The sequence below is a fragment of the Notamacropus eugenii genome, chromosome 3 (assembly GCF_028372415.1).
Source record: "Notamacropus eugenii isolate mMacEug1 chromosome 3, mMacEug1.pri_v2, whole genome shotgun sequence".
In the NCBI taxonomy this organism is placed as follows: domain Eukaryota; kingdom Metazoa; phylum Chordata; class Mammalia; order Diprotodontia; family Macropodidae; genus Notamacropus; species Notamacropus eugenii.
This window is the reverse complement of record NC_092874.1, coordinates 462808710-462834850: the sequence shown is the minus strand read 5'-3', so window position 1 is coordinate 462834850 and position 26141 is coordinate 462808710. Positions and strand designations below refer to the sequence as shown.

The following is a 26141-nucleotide window of genomic DNA, read 5'->3' as shown; positions in this document are numbered from 1 at the left end:
CAGTAAAAAGTATGACTGCCACTTTGTTGGACACATCCTAGGAATAAGGACCTCATGGTCCTCTTTTCATTTGATTAGACCCAGCAGGAATAGTTTAAGAGCTGACTGACTGGGCTGAAGTGTTTAATACTATTGAAATTGGTTATTGGTTGGGTAGTTTTTTTCCTTTTTTAGTTTTGGGGCCTTTGTGGAGGAGACTTAATGCTAATCAATGAGAATGAGCATTTCGTGCCTTGCCACTCCAGTGGTCTGACTTCCATTTGGAAAAACATTCCCTGCCACTGGCTGCTAAGACCGCAAAGAGAATGGAAGCTGATTACCATTCTGTCTCTCTCCATTGTCCAGCATCCACTGAAAATAATTATTTTACAAAGAGTCTTTGTTTGAATTAGCAGTTTTATGTGCAAGGAAGAGACTGCTAATTTCCTAATTAGAGCATTTGTTTAACTCAGACAGATTGCTGCTGCTTTGGAAATTATTGAATACTTCCTCTAGTATGCCTTCCTTCCAAGTGAATCCACAAATAACTCAATGTACATAGTTCAACAGTTTTCTTTTTCTACTCTATCTTTTGGTGTTTTGGGTCCTAGCTGACAGTGTTTTTAAATAAGTAACCTCAGTCTGGAGACTGTTCTTTAACCATGTCTTTTGTTAGGGCTTTGTTTAGATCTAGTCAAGTCACCTTCCTAACAACACATGTTGAGTATGTGAATAGCTTGTTACCTTTCATTCTTTCTCTAAGACTGAGTGAACTTGTCATTCATCTCCTTATTGTAACCCCTAATGGGCAAGCCAGGAACAGCATGGAGCTGGTTAAAGACTTGGGCTCCTGTCTTGATTCTTATATACACAGTCTGTGTGACCCTAGGCAAGTCAGTTAACTTCCCAGGTCCCCATGCTTCTTTCCAAGGCTATAAATTGCAGAAAATTACAGATTTTCATTGATAGAGAGAAGTTCCATACCAAGAGTACGCAATACCAATATTTTCTTCCCTCTTGCCCATCAAAATCTCCAAGCAACCTAGCCCACTGAAATATTTAATCCTCATTCTGTTTATTTTATGAAACAGATTTTTGACTCTTGAATTAGTCTTTTTCACTGGCTAGAAACAGGCTATTGACCACAATGAGCATTTCAGTTCAATTTGATTTACAGCCATATATTAAATACCTTCTGTATAAAGGCATGGAACCAGGCCAGGGGAATGCAAGCTGATCCGAGCCCTCTTTACTGTTCTTTATTAGGTTCCCTGGGTGCTTCCCACATCACTCCTCATCATGAAATAAATGTGTTTTGGACCTAATCCTAAACAATCTTTTGTTTTCAGTCATCAAGGCTTTGTTGAGCGTATTCTACAAAGGCTGCCCAGGATGCCATTTTTGTTGGGCTAGTTATCTCTTTTTTATCTTCTTCTGTCCTTTAAAAGTAAGGGCCGAAGTAATATTTCCCGTGGTCTGTGGTCTTTTTCTGTTGTTCTTTAATGTTCCTCATCCATTGGCCTTTGGTGCTTTCTGTATTTTTTCCTTAGCATTCACATCATCTTGCTAGCCTAAATTTCAGCACCATGTGAGCAGCCCAGTCTCTGACATGGAGGCCAAACCAGCTTCTTTATTTAGATCCTATAAGCAGGCTTTCTCTTGATTCGCTCTGACTTCCTCCCTCATGGCTATCCATCTTGTTTTCTTTTGAGTTGCAGATTGCTTTATTGAAAAGGTCAGTCCTTTGAGTAATAAATATTTCATCTATTGATTATCAGGAGCCAAGGCCGCAGACTTCTCCTTTTTCTCTGCCTTCCTCCACCCCAACCTGCTGACCATCCTTACAAGTTAACTATGCCCAGGCTTGAGAAACAAGCCTTAATTGGCTCAGAGGTTTCCACATGCCCATGGGTGTTAGCAATGGATCCATAAAGAAATTCTAAATAATAATTCTATAAATAATTCTATAAATTATAATTCTAATAAAGGAATATCTCATCCCGTAGTCAACTGATTGTTATCACAGCGTCCCATTCTGTTGTATGTCACAACTAACCCCTTCAGTTCTTTAGGTGAAGCTTTGTTATAGTTATAAATAAAACCTCAAAAGTCCCTCTCTTGGCCTTTGAGATTTGGATGCCAGATAGTTTGAGTTCTGTCAATAGGTTCTCATTTGTTTTCCATAGACTCTCATCCACTTTTAGCCGCAAACGATCGATAAAGTTCTTTTGTTGTTGGACTTACAGAAGCTAAAATGCCAGCCCCACTCCCCTCCATTTTAAAGGGTTTAGATTTTTATCAACTCGCTGCTGTTGAGCATGACTTTTATGAATAATGTTTCCTTAAAAATCAGGAGGAATATTTATTTTATCATTCCTACTCATGATGCCTGTAATGCATACATTGGAAGTGGCCTTGTCCCAATGTCCAGTCAGACTTGTTTTTGTGCCACCCTTTTATTTTACTTGTTTGAAAGATAAAATGGGCCACCTCAAACCTGATCATCCAATGTGAACAGTGGACCAAGAAGCATAGATCACAAATAAAGTGAGTGACATAAATAATCTAGATGTTCAAAACTATGTTTTAAATAAAGAGGTTGTCTCACCTTATACTATTTCCAGATAACATTTGGTGTATCTAATTTTAAATATCTCTTTTATGGGGAGGGGGTGGGAAGGAGGGGAAGAAGGTGATGACTACGGCATGTGGTGATTTTCGCGTGTTGATTTTTTTTTCTTAATGCTTTCCACAGTATAAATATAGCAGCAAACACCCATTTTTCATTTTGGAGGATGGAGGAAACCTGATTTTGTTTCTGCATTTCCCATTTGCATTTCATTTTTCATAATAAAAGTGCCAAGAAATATGGAAGATCACTCCCGAACCAGAGATTTAGATGGAAGGAACCTCAGAGTGGTCAAGTAGTCTAGGGCTCTCATTTTACAGATGAATAAATTGAGGCCTAGGGACAGACATTATACTGTTTATCCAAGGTCATACAGTTAAAAGAGCTGGAATTCCAAAAGCTGTCCTCTGTCTCCAATGCAACCCTCTTTCCACCACACACCATGGAGGCATGATCAGATACTTAGCATCATTTCTTTATTTATGACTTGAGAAATGCCAGATTTTCAAATTCTGGGTGGCACATGAAGGTGGTGGTAGGTTTTGAGACTGAAGATCTGCACTCAGAATTTGGTTCTTCCTCTTACTGCCTGTGTGACTTTGGCAAATCATCTTCCATCACTGGATGTCAGATTCCTTATCTGTTAAACAAGGGGGCCACATCATCTCTAAGCACCATTTCAGGTCAAAATTCTTTTCAAATGTTCCTACAAAAGTAATTTAATTAAATTGCAATCAGAGTTTCAAATATGCCTATATGCATTATTTGAGCCTATATCCCTAAACACACATACATATACAAGTCTTTGCATATGCATGTGCGTGTATGTGTATAATACCTCTGTATCCCCACATGTGAGAATCAAATAGGATATTGAATTTGGAATCAGGAAGATTTGGGTTTAGTTCTTATCTCTGATAACTGGTTTTTTGGAGGCCCATGGGAAAGTCACTAAACCTCTGTGGTTCTCAGTTTCGTGATCTGTAAAATGGGAATTCCTTTCATACCTACAGATAAAGTTCTTTTTGATTATGTTTTCAGAGCCTTGTAACTTTTCAAGCACTAGATTAACAGTTGTTCATACCTGTCTGATATCCAGGGACATAACCTGTCAAAGAAACAAACTTCAGTCTGAAAATGGAGAAGTTGTTGTTTTGTTTCAAATCATGAAAACTTGAAAACTCGACGCCTCAGATACAGAATGTACAAATAAAAGTCAGCTTTTCTGCAGCGTGACAGAGAAATAGAGAATCCATCATTTTGTTTTGGCTTTCCCTCATAAAAGCAGTGTTTTATGTCTAGACATTTCCCTAGGTAACATAGAATAGTTCAATGCTTTTTGGTGTAGAACGTTGCTCCTTTGTCACAGTTGTCAAAGGGAGTGTGCTAATCCCTGCCTGGTTCCTCTTTGGCTCTTCCCATTTTCACTCTTCCATACCCTATCCTACGCCCTATTCCCCCCTCATCAGATCAGACCTCTAACTGGGAGCCCACTGATTTCATTTTATTCATTTGGACGTAGTACTTTGCTTGTTGGCCAGCATGACCATTTGACTCCCAGGTACTGAATGAGTTTGGATGTTTAGCTTTTGGCATTAGACCACTCATTTTTCAAATTACAATCAGAATTCTTGTGAACTGAAGCTTCCTCTGCAAGATGGACTAATGAGAATGAACAAATAGATTGAAACACCATTCCTTCCCCAAACAGGAAATCTGGAGATTTTTGTTGGAACCAGGCATTAACAAGGCATTCCTGTATCCCTGGCTGTGATCTGAGTGCATTGTAGTGGAAAGAATTCTATGCTGGTGGGCCCCAGATCTGGGTTCTAATCTCAGTTCTGCAATTAACCAGACTGTGGTTAATAATTGACCATTTGTTTTCCATTTCCTCCTCCATCAAAAAAGTGAGGAAGACTAGATTTTCTATGTCCCTTGCCAATAAACTTTTAGCCAAACTTCCCTAACATGAATTAAATAGCAGATTGGTAACTCCACAGCAGAATGTTTTCAGTAATTTGCTTGCTTTAGTACTTTGAGAAATATGTGTTCCTTCATTTCTATAGGCTCATGATCAAATTCATAAGAGAACAAATTTTCAGATTTTCTTGCTCATATTATTTCTAAATGCAGCGTTTAGATGACACCCTGCATCTTCTTTCCAAATAAAACAGAAATAATATAATAAATGTTGAGTTAGAAAAGACTCAAAGGTCATTCATCCATCCATCTATCAACAAATATTTGTTAAATGCTTCTATGTGCCTTGCATTTATCTAGTTTCTCTGGAGATAAAGCTTTAAAAAAAAGGAAAGAAAGAAATCTAATTCAATCATCACTTTATTTACAGATGAGGAAGCTAGGACCCAGAAAGGTCACACAGTTTGTCTATGGCCTCTCTTGGAATAAGCTGCAGACCTGGGATTTAATCCCTGGCCGGAGGCAGCGTGATCCAGTGGAAAGAACATTGACACTGTTGTCAGAGATCCTAAATTCGACCTCCATCTGTGATTGTGTTATTCAGTCTTGTATGACTTTTTGTGGCCCCTTTTGGGGTCTTCTTGACAAAGATACTGTTGTGATTTGTCATTTTCTTCTCCTGAATGAAGAAACTGAAGCAAACTGGGTTAAGTGACTTGTCCAGGGTCACAAGGCTAGTAAGTGTCAGAGGTCAAATTTGAACTCAAGTCTTCCTGATCCTAGACTCTATCGACTACTACACCACTTCTGTGGTGTGCCCCAAACTGTGATGGTTAATACCTGATAAGCATCTATAGGCAAGTCATGCCACCTCCCTGAATCTCAGTTTCCTTCTCTGTGAAATGAGAAGGTTGGATTTTGAGATCTTTTCTGACTAAATCAAAGGGCTTATGATCCTCTGCTTCTGAATCTAGAATGTTTCTCAGGGTACCATATTGCATTATGAAATTTAAAGCTGGAGGGGATCTTAGGTATCGCTTAATTCATCTTTATGTTAATGAAGAAACAGACCCAGACAGACATTGTGACTTTGATAAAGTAGAGCCTGGGACTATAATGGTCTCAAGGATGGGTCTTATGACTCTCAGGGCAGAACTTTCTGCACTCTACCATGAAACTAAAAGCAACTAGGTAGTGTGGTAATTAGAACTCTGGGTCTGGAGTAAGAAAAACAAGAGTTCAAATCCAGCCTTAGATACTTATGAGCTGGGCAAGTAGCTTAGTCTCTCTAAGCCAACGATGAGGAAACTGATTTCTTCATTGGTAAAATGGAGGTAATAATATCACCTACCTTTCCCAGGTGTTGTAAGAATAAAATAGGAAAATATTTGCAAATTTCTATGCAAAACTTAAAGTTGTATATAAAGGCTGGGCTCATAATGTTAACTTATTTTTTTAAAAATTCTTTTTTAACATTATGATCTTAGTAAATATCAACCAATGTAGGTATTTCAGTATACAAGGATCAATTGATTTAACCTCAAATAACTGTTTTTAGATAGTACCACGTGTGATCAGTCAACATTACAGGAAAAAACTAGATTTCTGTACGATGCAGTGGTGAAAATCAGATTGAATCTGTACTTGGTTAGATTACTGACAGCCACAGGTGGAGAGATGTCAGTTTCCTGGCCTTTGGCTACCCATCTCCAGCCTGCAACATCTCAAGTTTTTGGCAGGATTCTGTTTCCTATGAGGCTGCGATACTTCTTAGAGACTCACCTTCTGTCATATAAAAATGAAAAATCCTCATTCTCATTAATCAGATATTCAGTCAAACTGGTTGTTTGGCATCATGTAGACAAAACATCCCTTTTAATTAGTGACTGAGTTTTTTTGCCAGATGTTTAGCATGTCACCGTGACGTAGCCTTGAAAGGGCAGGGATGCCTTACCTTTCTTGTTCGTGCTATATTGAAACCCCTCACAGAATCAGAGACTTACCCAGTTTGGTGCTGTAGTTAGGCCTAACATCACAGCATCATAGATAGCATTACAGAGTTGGAAGGGACCTCAAAGGCCATCCAGTTCAACTTTGACATATGAGGAAATAAAGTAATTGGCCCAACATCCCACCATCATGGGTAGAAGCAAGGCTAGGATTTTGTACTCAGATCCTCTGTCTCCCAGTCTGTCCCACTTAGTGTCCTTCTTATCTACCTTAGTGCCACCATTTTGCAGATGTGAAGACCGAGACTAAAAAAATGAGTGGCTTTTCTGAGGTCACACAGAGGGTTAATGATAGAGGGGAGGCTACAAATAAGAGGTTCCCTACTTTCATCTCTAGCAATTCTCCCAGTGTACCCTTCCAGCTGAAGGTAGCATCAAGGGGATCCTACAAACACCAGAAGTGTAAAAATTTGAAAATGAATGAAAGTTTAGAAGAAGATTGTGTCTTATTGGTTTAAGTTGCAAAAGATCCATATGCCATCATCTACCCTCTTGCCCTTTTATAAAAGGGTTGATGAAATGTGTGCATTTTACCAAAAATGTTGATGAATCATCTCTCCCTCTAAAAAAAAGGAATTCCACCTGAAAAATCAAGATATTTCTACATACTTTTAGAACATTATAATCTTGAATTTCCTTTCAATATTTAAAAAACTTAATGGTGGACTGCCATTATTAACCATGAAGTTAAGAAATATGAATGATGCTTAAAACGCATATTCCCCAATAGCCCTCCCCCATACCTTCTTCATGCACAAAATATAATTAATATACCAGCACACTGAAATACAGAGAATGGTGAGCTGGCTATATCCTACATAGTTTGGAAGCTGGAAATAAAGTAACTCAAGGGAGGGTAGAAGGTTCGAGTGGCCTGATCTAAACCAAATAAAGACATTTATTGGAAGGCTAAGAGTAAGTGGGATTATGTGCAGTATTCGTGTTGGTTAAGAATAATCACCAGTAGGCGAAATTACAAGGCTAGAACACGCAATACTTTTAATGTAAATTTCATGAGGGAGGCATCCATAAGGGTGTTTGACTACAGCATATTCAAACGTGTGTATTACTTTTATTTTTAATTAGATTTAGACAGAATTCATTATTTTTAATGGATTTTCATTAGTGAATGGAAGCCATTATCTGAATATATGGTACTAAGATCAAGCAAGGTGGGTGTTTATGTAAAGAACCTCTTATGTATTTAAACAAACCATTTGTAAAAATCCAAATCACACAAGGTTGTTTTAAATCAAATATTCTCAGGAAAGGAATGTCCAGCCATAAGTTATAAAAAGGTCAGTCTCGTCCCTTCTCTAGTCTAGGTCAGCTGTAGCAAAATGAGTTGAATATTCAGACCACCTATCAGAATAATTATAAGCAAATGACTATTATCCTCTAGATTGCTAAGTACTTTCTAAAAACCTATTTCTGAGTAAACTGTATTCTTTTGGCTAAAGGTTTTTTAGACAGCTAGGTGGGTGACACAATGCACAGAGGGCAGAAAATTGACCTAAGTTTGAATCCTACCTCAGGGCAATCCAGGGTAAGTCACTTAGTTTCCTTCAGTCTCAGTTTCCTCATCTCTGAAACAGGGATAATAATAGGTTGTACATCACAGGGTGAGGATCAAATAAGTTAGCATAACTTCATAAATCTGAAAGCATCATATAAAAGCTGGTTGTTGTGGTAGTAGTGGAGATGGTAGTGATTGATTATCTGGTTATCATATTCTCATCTTATATTTTCAGGAATTAGACTTATAATTTCTTCGAGAGATAGAACCTCTCCTAAGGAAATAGCCTTAAGAATATCTCAAGTTTAGACAATTTAAGTGTGAGTATACCACACCAGGGCTGTGCTGTATTCAGCTCAAACCAGATTTAATTGTTAAACTTTCAATATGAGCATTTGCAACACACAAAGCAGCAAATCAAGGCTTGATTTTGTGTTCTTTTAATTGTTTAGCCTTAAAATATTAACAGAGAAAGTATTAACAATACAGGTTAAATATAAAAGTGTCTCATGTATACCTTTTTTCCCCAGGTAGCCAGTTCTTAAACATATACCAGAACACCCCTGGAGTCAAGATGACCCAAGTTCAAATTTAGCCTCAGACACTTTATAGCTTTGTGACCCTGGGCAAATCATTTCACCTTTGTTTGCCTTAATTTTCTCCTCTGTAAAATGGGTGTTAACACATGTAAAGTCCTTTGCAAATCTTAAAGTCTTATATAAATGCTAGGTTTTTGACAAAAGCCAGAAAAGAGGGAGGAGTTTCGGTGATTTATCAAAACTCCCACCACTTATTTCAACATCACTTACCCAGCATCCCCCACCAGCTCTTTCCCCCAAAGATGATTTTGAAGTTGGGTCATTCTGCCATGGCCTTACCTTGTTCTGAAACTACTTTGGAGCGTCAGTACCAATGTTAGCGTTCCATAGCAGCTCAGTGAACTGCGAGCCTTCCCCTTGCTTGTTTCCAGTGTATGTAAATCCCATCCAGGTGGGCAGGATTTATGTGCAAACACTGTTCTGTCTCTAAGGGAACGACTTCTTTCTTCCTCTCTTGATGTCACAGATACAAAGTTTCCATGATCTCCAGGCATATTTCATCATTTTCACTGATCACTTGTGTTTAAAGCTTAGGGACTTCGCTTCCCTCTGAATGTACCAAAACTGCTTGAAGATATCAGAGATGTCTATAATTCTTTCATGGATTGATGTTGATGTTGAGAGAGAAGCAAAAAATAACCACCCTGAGTGACCTCTTTTTTGCATGGTCAGCAATAGCTCTTTGAACTGCTTAACTCCTAGCATCCCATCCAGAGGCTAGCTTTCTCTCCAGCTGAGGACACACACAATTAGATGTAGATTGCCTAGATCCTAGCTGATGGTAATCAGTCAGGGAGTGGGGAAAGTGGAGAAAACTTTAAAAAGGATGACAGCACCAGAAAACCCAGAGTCAGGTAGTGGGCCTCCTTCCCTCCATATTCCCACCATGTATGGCTGCCCTACTTTGCAAACAAATAATTGGATGCTGCTTCTTTTTTCCTTTAAAGGCTTACTCCAGGGCTTTCTCTGGTCCTAGAGATGATTTCGGGTTCTGTCGTAGTTCTGATGGAGGCTTCCAAGAGGACAAAGCTTTAAAAATATGGACCTAGTGATGGACCATTTGTCTGTTGTCAGAGGGCCAGAGAAGCTGATTTAGTTTGGAATGCTTTATCACCAGGTTTCCCTGAATGTGATCAGTTTTTCATCCCTAATTCTTAAAGACCATCTATTAAGTCACAAAAGGCTTGCTATCTGCACTAGTGGAAGGATTACTCATAGCAAGGAAATTACAAATTATTTTTTAAAAACGTTAGTCCCATGGGTTTTCATTGAAAATAACATTATCATTTTAGTGGTCGAGGACATGGTTTAGAGATTTAGAGCTGGAAGAATGCAGAGTCCCTCTAATCCAACTCTTTTATTTTACAGATGGATAATCTCAGGGTTAAGCAGATTAAGTGACTCGTCCAGGGTAACACAAAGGGTAATAATGCTTGAGCCAGAAGGGACCTCAGAGCTCTACCCTCTCAGTTTACAGATGAGGAAACTAAGGCCAAAGAGGATTAATTGACTTACATAGTACCTAGAACATGGGAGGCATGTAATAAAAATGCTTTCTAATTGTTGATAGATGTAATGCTTGTCCAGTTTTGAATTCTGAATTAACTCCTGTCTTCTCAAGAGCTGAAGACCTTGAGGAAAAAGTTAGCATATAGATAAGTGTGTGATACATGCATTATGGAGGGGGATCTGTTTGTGTTTGTGTGTGTATGTGTGTGTACACATGTGTAAAGCAGTAACAAGGTTATTAGAAGGCAGCTATAGCCTCATCTTTAACATCATCTTTTCATTTCTTTTTTTTTTTATCCTTAAATATCTTTCAAAAGGAGCAGGTTCAAAGAGCCTCTTAAAGTGTTTCATTAGGTTGTTTGTATAGTATGTATATGGCCATATAGTGTAGGGCAGAGGTTTCAAACTTAAGGCTCAGCTAGAAATTAGTGATCAGGAAAATGCCCAAGGGCTGCCTAAATCAGAATAAATTGTAACTGAGAAATTTTTAACAAATTTTTAAAAAATACATTGTGATGTAGGTAATGATAATTTGTAGTTTTCTAAGTTAATGTGTTGACCAAAGGGTATTTATATTTGAATTTGATATTTAAACTGTAAGGAATAAAATGAGGGACTGTGGGAGACAGAATGAGAGACTGTGGGGGACAGAGTGAAGGACTTCATGCTATAAACATTTATTGAGCACTTACTCTGTGCCTGGCATTATGCAAAGTTATTCAGTCAATAAACACTGTGCTAAGCACTGAAGATACAAAGCAAGGCAAAAGGCAGTCCTTACCCTCAACGAGCTCACAGTCTAATGGGGGAGACATCATAGAAAAAGGAAATGAAAAGTGGGGAGGAGGTTATGATGAAACCCAGCAGAAAGAATGAAATGGCTGCCCTGGGCACCCTCCTTCAATGGAGGATCTGGGCTCACCAGAAGAAAACAAAGCATTCCCTGCTCTGGAGGAAGCTTTCTGTCTTGGAGTCATGAAGACTTGAGTTCAAATCTAGTCTCTGGCATTTAATAGCTATGGGTTATGGGTAAGTCACTTAACTTCTCTTTGAGTCTCAAGTAATTTCCTAATTCAATTCAAGTCAATTCCTCCTATGTTCCAGGCACTAAACTTGGTACTGGAGACTATATCAGAAATTTCTACCACAAAGAAATCAAAGACCCTTGACATGCTGAATAAAACTCATTTGTTCATGTGTTTGCACACATAGAGATGTATATAGGCAGGGAGATGTAGGGGTGGAGTAAGGGACTTAGAACCAGGAGTACCTGGGTTCAGATGTTGTCTCTGACACTGTGTGCCCAAGTGATTCAGTGTCACTGTGTTCCAAGCAAAGCCCTCAGACTTGCAAAAGTCCTAAACAGGTAGTCATCTGCATTCAGATGACATCATGCTTGGTTCCTATTTAAGCACCAAGTACCATCTGTGTCCTATGTGAAGGAATGACAGATTCTTCCAATACGCTTACATTTCTTTGGATAGAAAGGATGGCCACAGTGTCATAGATTCATAGACACAGAGCCAGAGAAGACCTGCAAGGCCATCTGGTCCAACTCTCTCATTTTGTAGATGAGCATGTCAACTTCTTAAGGTCATTTTCAGGGAGAGTTTGAACCAATGGACTTAGCACTGTCCCACGCTAGAATTCCATCACTTCATGTCGTTCAGGCAAAAGGTGTTCAGAAAAGGGAGTTCACATTCTAGGAAGGTTCTAAACCAGTTAAAACTAGAAATTTCCTCAGGCAACCCATGCAAAATTCTTTGGTTGTTGCTAATTTTCTTGAATCAGACCTTGTTTATCACATGGGGTTGGTGGAGCTGGGGAGCTGCCAAAATCAGTTTGTCTGCCCCTGACAAGTACAAATCCTTGACCATTCCAATTCAGACTCATGGGTGGGAAACTAGAATGTAGATGACTCAACTTACCTCATTTGAGATGGAGACTATCACTTCTGAGAGAGAGCCTTTCCTTTTAAACTAGATTTAAGTGCAATCTTTATTTAGTGTCATGTTTTTATTTAAAAGAATTTATTTAAAGTTCTAAAAAACAAAGAATCCAATATGCTCAGGCAGGTGCAACTGAAATGATTAATGATATAATTCTCAGCACTTTATAAAGTGTCTAACACTGAGGAGATTTATACAGTGCGGAATCGCAATTGTGCTCTGATGGAGAGAATAGGTAATCAATACCTGCAAGCTTAGAAAAAAGTGTTCTATTTCCTCCACTAATGATGGAAAGGGTTTTTTTTTTCTTTTTTCCTTTCTGCAAGGCAAGAGTGTCTGAAGCATGAAACACTCAGAAGAATTAATTTGAAATCTGTAGTGGAAGATCAGTTTCAATTAAAATTACACTTGAATGTATATTGGGCAGATAGGAAACAGCAAGCAGTTAGCAGGCTTAAATCTTCAGACTGTTTCCTGTGAAGGAATGAATCCCCCCGGCCTGACTTCCTGCCACTACTTTACTGGGTGCTAAATTATATTTCATTCTTAGGTCAGAAAGGTTAGGAGGAATAATAGGGGTTTCAAGTGTTCTCCATATATTCCAAAGTGTATTTTTATCCCCAGAATAATTATTAGAAGATTTCGAATTGGGCAGAAAAGAATAGTTTGGGGCTCCTCCTTGTCTCATGGATCAGCATGGGGGAGGTTTCATTTTATCCCATTTCATAAGCGTTTTTAGGCTAATGTGATGAACTTCACTGGATGAAGTTGATTCCCAGAGAATGTTCTTATGTACAGATCTGACACATTTAAAATTAGGTCCTATGACCAGGACTACAATCAAGCAATTTGTTAATATCTTTTAAATTTAATTTTATTCTTGCTTCTTGAAAATAAAATAATCCGTTAATTCTTTAAATATTTTTACACTGCAACTGATTTTTTGTTCAGCATGTGGATAATTGATATAGTGATCTGGATAACTCATGTTCTCTTTTCAAGGTTCAGGGGGCAAGGGAAGGGTAGATAATAAGCATTTATGTAGCCCCTAGCATGTGCCAGGCATTGTGCTAAGTGCTTTATGACCATTACCTCGGTTGATTCTTACAATAACCCTGCATGATGGGTATTGTTTTTATCCCATTTTACAGCTGAGGAAAATAAGGTAAATAGAGGTTAACTGGTTCACCCACACAGCTAATAAGTGTCTGAGACTAGATTTGAACTCAGGAAGATGAGTCTTCCTTACTCCAGTCTAATTGTGTGTGTGCATGTGTACTCACTTCTCCAAAGCTTCTAGAGTATCTCTCTTGCTTCTCATCTTCTCTGAGGAAGAGGAGAAGATTGAGGGAGATTAGTAGGAAAGGGAGAATTGCACTATTATATGACTAGATGTGAAATGGATGCAGGGAGAACCTGTGTTGCTTACAGAAGTGTGAGTGCAGATCTGTATGCTCATTTTAAGAAAGTAGGTTAAAAAACTTAGGTAAATGGTTCTTTGGATGCTGGGGCTATCATCACTGTGGCCAGAATGGTTGTTCCTGTTTTCCTACAAACATTAAGGTTGAACATTTGTTTATATCCACTGAAAACTTGATTAAACTTAAGGGAATTAAGGGGGGAAACGATGGGAAATGATGGCTGAGGATAGGGAATATCCAAAGGGTTAACAAAATTGGCTCATTCCAACTAAATACCCTCAATTCCAAGTTTGTTGAAAATTCCCTCTTTCATCTCCCCCTCCCCATGCCTGATTGTCATCCCTTACTTAGCCAAAGGGACTGTATCTCTTATTCCTTTCTGTATTTCCAAGAGTAGAAACCTCAAACAGGAGTAGGTACATGATTAGTGAGACAGTCTGACATAGATAGACGTGGGAAGGAAACTGGGCTTGGCATCAGAAAGACCCAGGTTCAGTTTTGGTCTTTGACATCATCTGGCTGTGAGCCTGGGGCGGGTCACTCACCTCTGAGAACCTCTTGAGGCAACCCTATCCAATTTAAGCTGCATTCTCTCAAATACATTGCTACTGAAATCACAAGGGGCAAAGTCTTAATTCAGTATTTATTCATTCATGCAACAAGGGATTATTAAGGGCTGATTTTTGTGTCTGGTATTTTGGGATAAATGTTGGGGATAGAAACATCAGAATGAAATTCATAATTGTCCCCAAGGAATTTGTATTCTGTTTTCTTGGGGAGGGTTAGGGGGGAGAAGATATTAGATATTGCCACAGGTAAATAAATACACATTTATTTAGATATGCACAAGCAGGGAATATAAAGCAATTTCCTTGAAGAGGGGGAGGCATCAGGAAAAGCCTCTTGTAAGAGGCTACATCTAAACCAGACCTTCAGAAAAGAAATGGGGTTCTAAGAGGCACAGACATCTGACTGACTCATTGGGGGCATTGACCATTATGCAGGAGGCAAGAGATGGCCATGCAAGTTGGGATGCATAATGGAATATTGGCAAATGTGCTAGATTTGAAGTCAGAAGTCATGGGTTTGGATCTCAGCTCTGCTAATTACTTCCTGTGTGATCTTGGACAGCAACCGAACCTCTACCAGAATAACAGATTTAGAGCTAGAAGTGATGTGAGAGGTCATCTATTCCAACCCTCTCACATCTTTAACTAGAAAGGGCTGGAAAAGATGGCTTCTGCATCACTTTCCGTCTGTTCTTTCTATCTGGGCTCTGCAGAGGAACTGAAAGCTGAAAACAAAGATCCATATTGCCTTGGAAGCATGATCCTTATTTATATAATTAGCTCCATGAGTGTTGAAGGGGGAGTTTCAGCATTGAAGGTTGGCACCATCCCAACCATAGTTGTTACCCTTCCCCCTCTGAGCATTTAACTTACTCTGCACCCAATCTATAAAAGAAAGAAAAAAACAAAAGAAAGAAAGCAAAAGGGGGGATCCATCTTAGTCTTCCTACCAAAGACTGTTTCCATTCAATTCGCTGACAGAGATGCTTTATTACTTAGAGTTTCATGGAGGTCTGGAGGAAATCTGTGTTGTCAACAGAAGAGTTACATTTAAGAAAAAGAAAAGATGTGCCATTCTGAAAAATCCCAAGTCAGATAGGGAATCTAGGGACACACATTTATTTCTCTTCCCCTAGCATAATCTGGTATAAAGTATAATTTCAGTTTATAGTCACACTCAGTCTCCGGTTTCTATGGCATATGGCCCAAAAGCATTCTTGACACTCATGACTGCTGATTTCCCTTTAGAGAAATAGAAGCGAAGAGATGCCAGAAATTCTCATCTTCCACTACCCCCAAACCCCACCATGTGCAGGAGAGTTTCTGTGTGAATTCTTCTATTCTTTGTCTATTTTTTCAAATTTTATAAATAGGAGGAGAAGGAAGATGGCCCAGTACTCAATTGTTTCTGCCACTTTGGGAAATAAGGATTTAAGGACTCCAGATCATATGTATTGTGTGTAGATAAAAGGGAATGAGTCCTTGGGCGCTTGTAGTTCTGTTATGCAATAGAGACGTACCTTATATGAGAGATGATTGATAGTTTATAATATTTTTAACCTCCTTCTCTCTGCATAGCACTCTTTCAGGCACATGGGGAGATGGGAAGCCTAGAGGAAACACTGGACCTCCCTTGAAAGGGATTTCGATCTATTTGAAGGGACGTTGGACAATAGTAAAAGGCAAAATGAAGGCAGAGGCAGTTAGGAAGGTTGTTAGCACCCAGGGCAGGAGTGGGGAACCTGAAGCCACAAGGCCACATGTGGCCCTCTAGGTCCTCAAGTATGACCCTTTGACTGAGTCCAAACTTCACAGAACAATTCCCTTAATAAAGGATTTGTTCTGTAAAACCTGGACCTAACATAGGGGCTAACATAGGTAAATGCCAATGACGTAGACCTAAACAGGAAAATTGGAAGTTCTTAGACTAAAATTTAGGGGAGAAATAATGATTTTATTTATGGGCATGTTATAGAGCTGTAGAAACAGCCTGGTATAGTGGGGAGAAGACTCACTGTCTGGGTTAAGTCCTGCCTTGGACACATGAGAGGTGTCAGATACAACACTAAAAAGAACTCAAAGACCATCTAAACCAACCCCTTTCATTTCATAAGTGGGGAAACTGAGACCCAGCAAGGCTAAGGGACTAGACTATGGTCACAGGGAGTGGGCAAAAGGGGGTGGGGTTTAAATCCATACCCATTGTGTGTCCATGGGTACGGTGTTACCTTGTATGTCCCTTTCATATACTTTGTATACGCTCCATTGTGTATGTATTATTTCTGCCCCCCCCCCATAGATTATAAACTCTTTCAGTTCAGAGATGACTTAATTTTTGACTTTGTGGCCCTAGTATAGTACCTGACATATTTTTTAAATGCTTTTCACTACTTCAGGGAGCCCAAATGGCAGAGTAAGCAGTAAATCACCGTAGCCCTCCCATATTCACCTCCAACAACCATATCCTGAACAAATCCTGGAACAGTGCAACCAGTGGAAAGACGGGGTAGAGTGGTCAGCCAAAAAAGTGATCAGCCAGAAAAGGGGGTTTGTTTGGTTCATTTAAGTTGTGTTCCATGTAACTTTGAGTTGCTGTTTGATTGTTGGAGGGAGTTGCCATGCTAGGTGTCTCCTACACTGACAAATACATCTTCATTACCTATTTTATGTCAACTTCTTGCAGTCAGGAGTTCCCTGTTCTTAGTCTATTGAAATTGCTGCTTCTAAAGCCCCTTTATCCAGTCTTCTTGACTTGCATGTCTACATAGCTCTCTCTCTCTCTTCTTATTATGCTAGAATTCGGATTTTTTTTTTCCTAAATACCTTCTCCTCCTCTTTCTCCATTCCACTTATTTTTTTTCTACTTTTAATCTCTTTCTTGGTTTCTGTTCCCAGAGTTCTCAAGCTTATGTAGAATGCTGCTGTTATTTCCAGAATGGCACCACAGACCAAAACAATTCGGCTGCTTCTCTGATCAGTAAATTATGATCATTTTAGAAAACTTAGTAAACATGGGGGAGGGGGCATACTTGAACAACCTTGACAGTCCTTCCACTAGGTAATAATTCTAGAAGCCGATTAAAAATAAATTAGCGAGCATTTGATTGCAAATGATCACACCAAACTATTTAAAGTAACATACCCTTCCCAAATGCTAGAAGGAGAAAAAATTAATCCAACTTCCGTATCAGGTAAATGACTTTTGACCCTTTTGTCATTTTTAACGCCGTAACCTTTTCAGGTGCTGCAATTGTAGTTAAGCTAGCATCACCTAGGGAAATTTAGTGTCTGCTTTACTGAGTCATATTCGTTCCCTAAATGGCAGGGCTATCGTATTAACATGTTGTTATCCTTCCACAGGAACCTACGGTCCTGAACACTGGGTTACATCAAGCGTGAGTTGTGGTGGCCATCACCAGTCCCCAATAGATATTTTAGATCAACAAGCACGAGTTGGAGATGAATACCAAGAATTGCAGCTGGATGGTTTTGATAATGAATCCTCCAATAAAACATGGATGAAAAACACAGGGAAAACAGGTATGGGTTCTTTTTCAAATGTCCTTTCCTTGGCTAGCTAAGAAAAATGATCTGGATGCCATTGTTGTTTGTTGTAATTCTTTGTCTTCTTCAAAATTCTCTCCGGAAGCAGTGTAAAATGATACCTTTGAATTGATTTCTAAGGTATTGTTCTGGTTGAGCCGTTTTTAGAATATTTAATGAGTACCTGGACTAACTCACTCTCTTTGGAACAATGTTTCTTGACATCCACAGAACCCATTGTGTTGAGAACACCAGAGAGAGAGGTAAATGAGAATTTGCTCTTAAGTCATTGGCTCAGTTGCACAATGGTGCCTGGGATCAAACACTAAAGTTTGGGAAACTCAGAAAGAGAGAAATGGACTGTTGGTAACTCTGTCTCTTGTAGCATTAGCATTTAGTTATTTCAAGTCATTAGCTCTGTGTACATAAATACCTTCCAAAACCATTGAGTTGGAGACCATCTAACTATTCCTTGTGCGCGTCATTCTACGTTGTGAACCATTCTTCCAGGAACTGATACTTTGATAGAGTTCTGATTTCATTGGCATAGAGTATAGTTTGGGGAGCACATTGAAAGATGGCTTGATTTGGAGTAATAAAACCTGGATTTATCTCCCAGTTCTTTCACTTCCTATCTATGACCTGGGACAAGTCATTTACCCTCTCTGTATCCTCATTTCCTCATCTTTAAAAAGAGAAATCTGACCTTGATGCCCTCTGTGGTCTTTTCCAATTTGAAATTTATGATCTATGATCTTTCCTCTACATAAACAGATCATAACTCCTCCTCTTCTCCATCTGTGCAAAGATTATACTTGACTTTCTTTAAGTGTTCCATGGGGAATCACTCCAAAACCAGAAGCCTTCCCTTCATTCTTTGAGTGCCAGTATGCTTTTTAAATTCAGGCCTAGAAAAAGCAAAATAGAGTTTAGTAAAAGAAACAGATTCTTCTAGTAAAAGTACTACAGGAAGATTTCTTGGACTCTACACAGGATTACAAGATGGTGCAGAGAAAGAGTAAAGAATAAAAAGTCATGGAGGGATTGTGTATCTGTACCATAAGTAAAAGTATTTATACCTATGAGATGATAAACACATCAAAGTATCCAAATACCAGCATACCATTCGAGGCTGTCCATCTATTGATAGTCTTTCTATGTGAGCATCCCACCTCCTTTCTTTACCATCACTACAATCATTTCCACCATTATCATATAACACTTTCCATTAGATGGCAAGTTCCTTCTTCCTTCTAAGTGGGGATTATTTCCTTCTTTGGTTTTTTGTCCCCAGTGCCCATCACAGTGCCTGGAAAACAATAGGTGCTTAATAAATGCTTGTTGATTAATTGATTCATTATCACAAAAGTGTATATCACTATTATTCCTGTTTAACCTATGGAGAATGTGAGACATCTCACATATCTTTGGTGCCTTCTTTTTAACCTCTTCTTGGGAGAAATCTTATCATTGGGAATATACTATAGCCCACTGCCTCCCTCTATGAATTTTTCTCTTGGCCCTTGGGTGAATGATAATTTCTGTTCCTCTGAGATTGTGACATTCTGTTATTTGTGGTACTATGATATCTCCAGAATTATGGTGTTAAAGAGCTTTACTCTTCTGACTGGTTTATTGCAATTAAGTGTCTATGTAGTATAACCCTGTAACATTACCCCAAAGATTTGATTTGTTATAGAAAATTACCTCTGGAAGTCTGCCTGAGCCCCAGGAGGAGCACTCATTGATTGGAGGTAGGAGGGGGTCAGCCAACCTTGGCCCTGATGCCAAATGTGGTCTGCTGCCCCACAAAATTTGCCAATTCCTGGATTAGAGCATGTTAAAACAAATTGTTGTACATTAGCAAAACCTAACATTAGAGAACCTTAACAATTAAAACAAAGAATTTGGAAACTGATGTAGAATGAAGTAGTCAGAACCAGGAAAACAAACTCCTCCCTCAACTTTGTAGAGATCCCAATAACAGTCCTGTGAAGTGGTCAGAAAAGTATTTCTGTCCCCATTTTACAGATTAAGCATCCAAAATTTTAGTTGATTGTGACTTGACAAAGATCACCAAATCTAGTAAATGGTACTGTGAGGACTCAGACCAAAATCTCTTGCTTCTAGTCCAAAATTCTTTTTACTCTGTCATAGTGACTGTCTTATTTCCTTTCTGATCCAATACCTACTCACTTCCTCATTCACTCATTCACTCATTCAGTAAACATTTATTAAAAATGTACTCTGTTCCAGGCAAAGAAATATGAATATAAAAACCAAACAGACTCTGCCCTAAAGGACCCTACATTCCATGGGATAGGAAAAAAAAAAACACCAGGTACATAGAAAATTAAGATGTAGATAATAATAGCACCAACCTTTGGAAGTTACTGTAAGGATCAAATGAGATCATAATTTTTACACATTTAGCACAGTGCCTGGCACATACTAAGCACTATATAAATCTTAGTTGTTGTTATTATTAAGATATACATAAAGTAAGTACCAGGAAGAAGTCATGCACAACTGGGTGATGAGAATGGGTTTCCTATAAAAGGTTACACCTGAGCTGAGCTTTGAAGGCAGCATGGGGCACAGGGGTCAGGGGACCCCATTCCAGGCATGAATGGGTATCAACCTGTGTGAAGCCTGGAGTCAGGTGACAGAATGGGATGTATAAGGAATGATAAGTACAGCAGTTGGACTGAAAAATAGAGAATATGACCAAGGGTCTCCATAACTGACTTCCTGCTCATGACTGCTCAGTGTCTGGCTTCCTTTGTTCAGGTCATTACTTTTTACAAAAAAATCCTTCTGAGATGATTACCAGAAAACCTGGCATGACTGTGCCCTCTGCTCCCTGCCCATGGGTAGCGAAGCTCCATTCCTTTAAGTTATGCTTTGAGAGAGTGCAGCATTCCTCCTACCTGCCTTATTTGCAGATGGTCAGTATTTATTCCCAATGGCCCAGCTGCTCAGCAATCTTGTTATGACGCTATTTTCTCTTTGAATAAAAGTCTCCGGAAACATGCCAGCTGCAACCATACTGGGAATTTTCTGTTCTCCAGGATTTTTCTACCAGGGGCATCAGATTGCTATTCAGTGTTCAATGTGTCAGTCCCTGGGTTTTCTGCTTCTGAAAATGACTTGTGGTTATTTAGTAGGGAAGCTACAGAAACTTAGATCTCATTTTTCTATCTTCTCAGGGTCAAGAGGACCCTGCAATGAGAGCTGGTCGTTCCCAAGCATCTGTGACCTAGCTTAGACCATCTTTGTGGCATATTATGTTGTACTTCTCTCTCTACTTCTTGCCTGGTACTCTTATCTCCCCCGCTAGGGTCCTGTATTCATGACTGATGAGACAGCACCATGGCTAGGTGGCCCCATACCTGCCATATAGTGCTCCAACCATTTCTCTGCCATGGCACTATGCTCTGTCTCCTAATTAAATTAAGCATAGTAGCTTCCACTGTAGAATCCCACTGGTGAGAGTTCATATCTAGGTTCCCCAAGTCCTCCCATGACATACTCTAGATATCTCTCTGTCAAGGCACCAAGTCCATCCTCCCCAAGTGCTCTGCTTGCCATCTTTTATTCTAGTAGTAATTCAATGAACACGAACATTCCTAGAAAGAAAATTGTTAGTCATTTTCCCTTTGTCTTTACTCAATATCTCTTTGAATTCTCAGAGCAAAATACTTGACCTTGACCAATAAAAACTATAATAAGGGTCCTAATACATGACATTTCTATACAGCTTTAAGGTTTGTAAAGCATTTGCCATTTATTACCTTATTTGAGTCTCACAACAATCCCGTGAGGGTCGGGCTATTATTATTCTCATTGTACAGATAAGGAAACTGAGGCTAATAGAGGTTCATTGATTTACTCAGGGTTATCCAATTAGCAAGTGTCTGAGGTTAGATTTGAATTTACTTATTCCTGAGTCTGAGTCCAAACACTTTACTCACTGTGCCATGGAGCTGCCTGTTGACTTCCCTTATTAGCATGTAAGTGTCTTGAAGGCAAGAACTATTTCACTCTTTGTATTTATCCCTTGCACTTCAAGGCATATGCTTAATAAATGGTCTTCTTGATGGCTGTTGCTCATTATTGTCCACAGTCTCAGAGATTTAGAGTCTTCCTCTTTTGTGATACACAGAGAAATGTCAATCATTTAGCTGGCATTCATTGCACATTCATTATGTTCCAGAGAGTTGCTGGATGCTAGGAATACAAAAATAAAACTGGAAACAATCCCTGTCTTCAGTGGCAGAAGTAACACCTATACTGTACATAGAAGCAGATATATAGACAAAGAAAGTATAGTGTCACGCAAGAGTTTGTGAGAGCCACTAGCTGCTGAAAGAATCTGAAAAGGCCTCCTCCAGCACAATGGAAAGAACCTTTGTGTCACTTACCATAATCTTGGTTGGAGCCCGGGGTCATGCTGGTGCCATGTTCAGTTAGCCTGCCATGAAAACCCACTGGATTTCTTGATAGGGTTTTCTAGTTGACTCATTTCTCTTGACAGCACCTTGCCAAGATAACGGGTTTCAGTGACAGCTTTCAGCTCCAAAGTCACCGATGACAGGTTGTAGACACATAGCGAGTCTACTCAGTGCAAGGTGATTCATGACCTTGGTCCTGCAGAAGCTGATGATTCATCTCTGTCACGGTGCTAACTCCTCAAAGTCATCTAGAACCTGTTGAGTTTGTAGGTGCCCCTGTGTGCATGCTTTTAGAATACAGTCAAACCTTAATGACCATCTCAAGGACTTCAGCCAATATGCACGGCTTATGGAGCTATAGCTGTTCCCAATGGTATTTGAGGCATGTACTGGTTGCAAGCCCCAAGCGTTAAGTATATAGTGACAGGTACAGAAAAAGTCTGTTATAAATATCACATGATGAGAAGTCAAGTTATGACAACAGCATTTGCCAAGTGCCTGGCATTGTGCTAAGCTCTGGGGATACAAAGAAAGACAAAAACAACAATCCCTTTCTTCAAGGACCTCATAGTCTAATGGGGGAGACAATGTGCAGACTACAATATACAAAGAAGATATATGTAGGATAAAGTGGAGGGAATTAACAGAGAGAAGGAACTATCATTAAGTGGGATCAAGAAACACCCTCTGTAGAAGGTGAGATTGTAGCTAAACTTAAAGGAAGTGAGAGAACGTATCAGCAGTAAATTCAAATATAGTGATGGGAGTGTTTCTAAGAAGTGAGACAGAAGGTTGCAAAATGCTAAGTATTTATGAGTATTGCTTCCATGGTGGTCTGATGGAAGCTAAACTCATGATCACAAGTCAATTGGCCAACTTAGCTCCCTCTCCATGTCAAAAATAAAATGAGAGGTCCTAGGGAATATCAAATGAATCCTGGAAGGATCTGGGATTCCCTCAGTGTCAGGTGACTCCAAATATGGGAACTCCCTGGGGCTGTTGTCTGAGACTCATAGGCAACATTTGCTTGCCTACATCAGACAGTGTCAGGAGTGGGATTTGAACACAGGTCCATCTGACTCCAAGTCCAACAATCTAGCCACTTTTCTAAGCTGCTTCTGTTCTTTGGAGTAGTAAGATTTTTCAATTCTAGGGGACTTTTGTGTTCATGCGTTTAGCCAGCATGGTTAGTCTATTTGTCTATTTCAAATGACTTCAGCTCTATAGAACTAAATGGAATTTTCAGACATTTGGGGTAGTGTGGCCAGGAAATCTGAATAATTCTGACTTTAAAAAAAAACCCTTAGATTATCCAGATAAATATTCTCTACTGAATTTAGCAATAACAATAAATAATGAAACTTATTTGCCATTTTAAAATCTCTAAGAGGGACAATGTAGTACAGTAGATAAAGTATGCTTCAGAGGGGAGAAGATTTGATTTAAAGCCTGTCTTTCCTAGGTAGTGACTATATGGACAAGTCATTACCTTGTCCAAGGAGACTCTATAAGTTTCAGAGAAGGAGGGAAGGAATAAGCATTTATTCCATACTCACTCTGTGCCAAGTATTGTGCTAAGCACTTTTTGAAGAACTTAACAACCACTTTGATATGGGTTCTATTATTATCCCCATTTTAGAGTTGAGGAAACTGAGGCAGAAAGAGGATAAGTGACTTGCCTACAGCTAGTAAACTGAGGCCCAATTTGAACTCATATCTTTTTTACTTCAGACTCAGCACTCTATCCATTGCATCACCTAGCTGCCTAGGTTCTGATCTGGACTTTTAAAGGGCATTTCTTCCCATGGATTCCCTGATACAAATAAAGTCATAGGTCAAGTTCCTCCTTTATTCCCTTCTCCTCCTTCAAAAAAAAGTTTTCCAAATTATTTATGTAGACAATCTCATTGTGACCTTAAAACAAGCAATTCATGAGTTAGACACGAAGTGGCTTCACCCCCACTTTATAGATATGGAAACTAAGGCTGAGATATGAAGTAACTTAGCTGCAGTGGTACAATTATTAACTATCCGAAGTGGGATTTGAATCCACGTCTGCTGTTCCATAGCCCATAGCTCCTCTGTACAAACTTCTCTTTAGGTGCTGGGAAATTAGCCCTTCCCGTTCTCAAATTCTGTGATTTTCTGATTTTACTTTAAGCCCGTGGACTCATCTTGAGGATTATTCTCTGATCTTTTACTTTTTTCAACAACATTTTTTTTCTTATCCAGAAAAGTCTCTATTTTAGCCTGAGAGTAGGACATAAAGAAAGGTGTGTGGGATTTCTTTTCAAATGGAAATTTACAAGCCACTTATCTGTAAAATAGACTTGGTCTTTTGGATATTAAAAAATGAATATAGCAAGTTAATATTTAAAACTGTCTATTATATACAGACAGTAACTTTCCCATAAAACAGTTTTAATGTTCATATATATCTTATCCCCCTGAGAGCTCTATATATTCCAACTGGCATAATCAATAGACTTGCGTTGTTGTACCTAGCACACTTCGTGAAAGTTGCCTGAAATATATTTACAAGACAGATACGGTCTATCTGTTTTCTCCCGAGGAGCACTAACTGTCTTTCTTGCCACTTCTCATTTGATTTCATCCAAAGTTATTTTCTTTTGTTTCATTTTACAAGAATGAAAAGATAAAGCACTCATCACAGAAAAACCTCACTCCTCTCATTGACTTCTAGCTAACCGATCAGGCTTTCCTAGAGGAAGATCCTTGAAATGTGTGCTCATAAAACCTTGTCTCTTATGCTTTGTAACTCTTTTGAGGATTTGTTTTGTTATAACTTACCCTTGTTCCTTACCCACAAAACTCACTTACCCTGATGTGCCTTAGTGTTTGAAATTTTCTGTTTTATTGTTTTTGTCAATGTTACTTTTTTTCCATTCTAGATAATAGGATCAGAGGTCATAGGTTGCTATATTTAAACCTGAAGTGCATCTCAAAGATCATTTATTTCTGATTCATTCTTTTTGTAGTTAGGGAGATAACAGTCCAGGAGATTAAGTCAGTTGCCCAAAGTCACCGATAATGGGTGTTAGATAGGGGATTTTTAACCCGGATCACCAGAATCTAGACCCCATGCTCATTCTCCTTTGTGAGTTGGAATGGCACTTTAGAAATCACCTCATATAGATTTGTAGATTTATAGATTGCATCATAAAACCTCTGACCTAGTCCTACCTACTCAATTTACAAATAAGGGAACTGAGGACCAGAGAGAAGAAGTTATTTTAGGCAACTCAACTCCCCAGTTGTCATCTGTATATTTAGAGGCAGATTTTGCATTTGAAATCAGATTTTCTTGCTTTCTTGACATATTATCCCATCTTCCTTCCCTTCCTAGGTATCTTGAGAAGATAGATTCTCTCCTTACATGTCCCAGATCCACTACCTTCCACTTTCTGGTGAAAATTATTGTACAGAAAGTTCCCTACCGCACTCACCAGATTCCTTTTGCCTAGGGCTTTGCCCAGGGGAAATCTCTGGTTTGCCTTTCTCTTGGTTTTGTACCCTTAAGTTGAGTTATTCTTCTCTACCAGCTTCCTGGGTTTAATTCCCTTACATCTTCATGGTGAGTTCCTCTTCTATCTGTTGTTCTTGCTCTAAAGGCTTTTCCTAATACATCCTTCCTCTCTCTTGATATCTTATCAGCCCCTTTTCACTTAAAAGTCCTTTTATCTCAATGTCCCCCCACCATTTCAAGTGGTTATTCTTTCATTTTATTCAGTCTAAAGTTACCCTTACTTCCTTTAAGAACTCGTCATCCAATATACATAGTCTTAGAGATTTGCCCAAGACTCCACAGTGTAACTTACTCAGCATCACACATCCAATACTTGTTAGGTATGGGTCTTGGATTCAGGTCCTTGTGACTTGGTGGAGCTAGCTCTTTATCCATTATACCATGGCTGCCTCTCTATGGCAGAGTGTAAGGCTTGAAAAAAGGATGAAATGAATGAGTACTTGAAGCATCCTCAGTCGATCCTATTGGCTGCCCAAGCAATATTCTCTCCTACTATG

General features: G+C 39.1%; 1 protein-coding gene across 2 annotated transcripts in view; it reads left to right on the top strand.

The window, feature by feature from the left end:
* The window catches only part of PTPRG (protein tyrosine phosphatase receptor type G), a 796984-nt gene that overhangs the window by 408442 nt on the left and 362401 nt on the right, over positions 1–26141 (top strand). For both annotated transcript variants that reach the window (XM_072650205.1, XM_072650203.1), the window contains exon 3: positions 17461–17640. In XM_072650205.1, coding sequence (XP_072506306.1) covers positions 17461–17640 — 180 coding nt within the window. The remainder of the gene's footprint in view (positions 1–17460; positions 17641–26141) is intronic.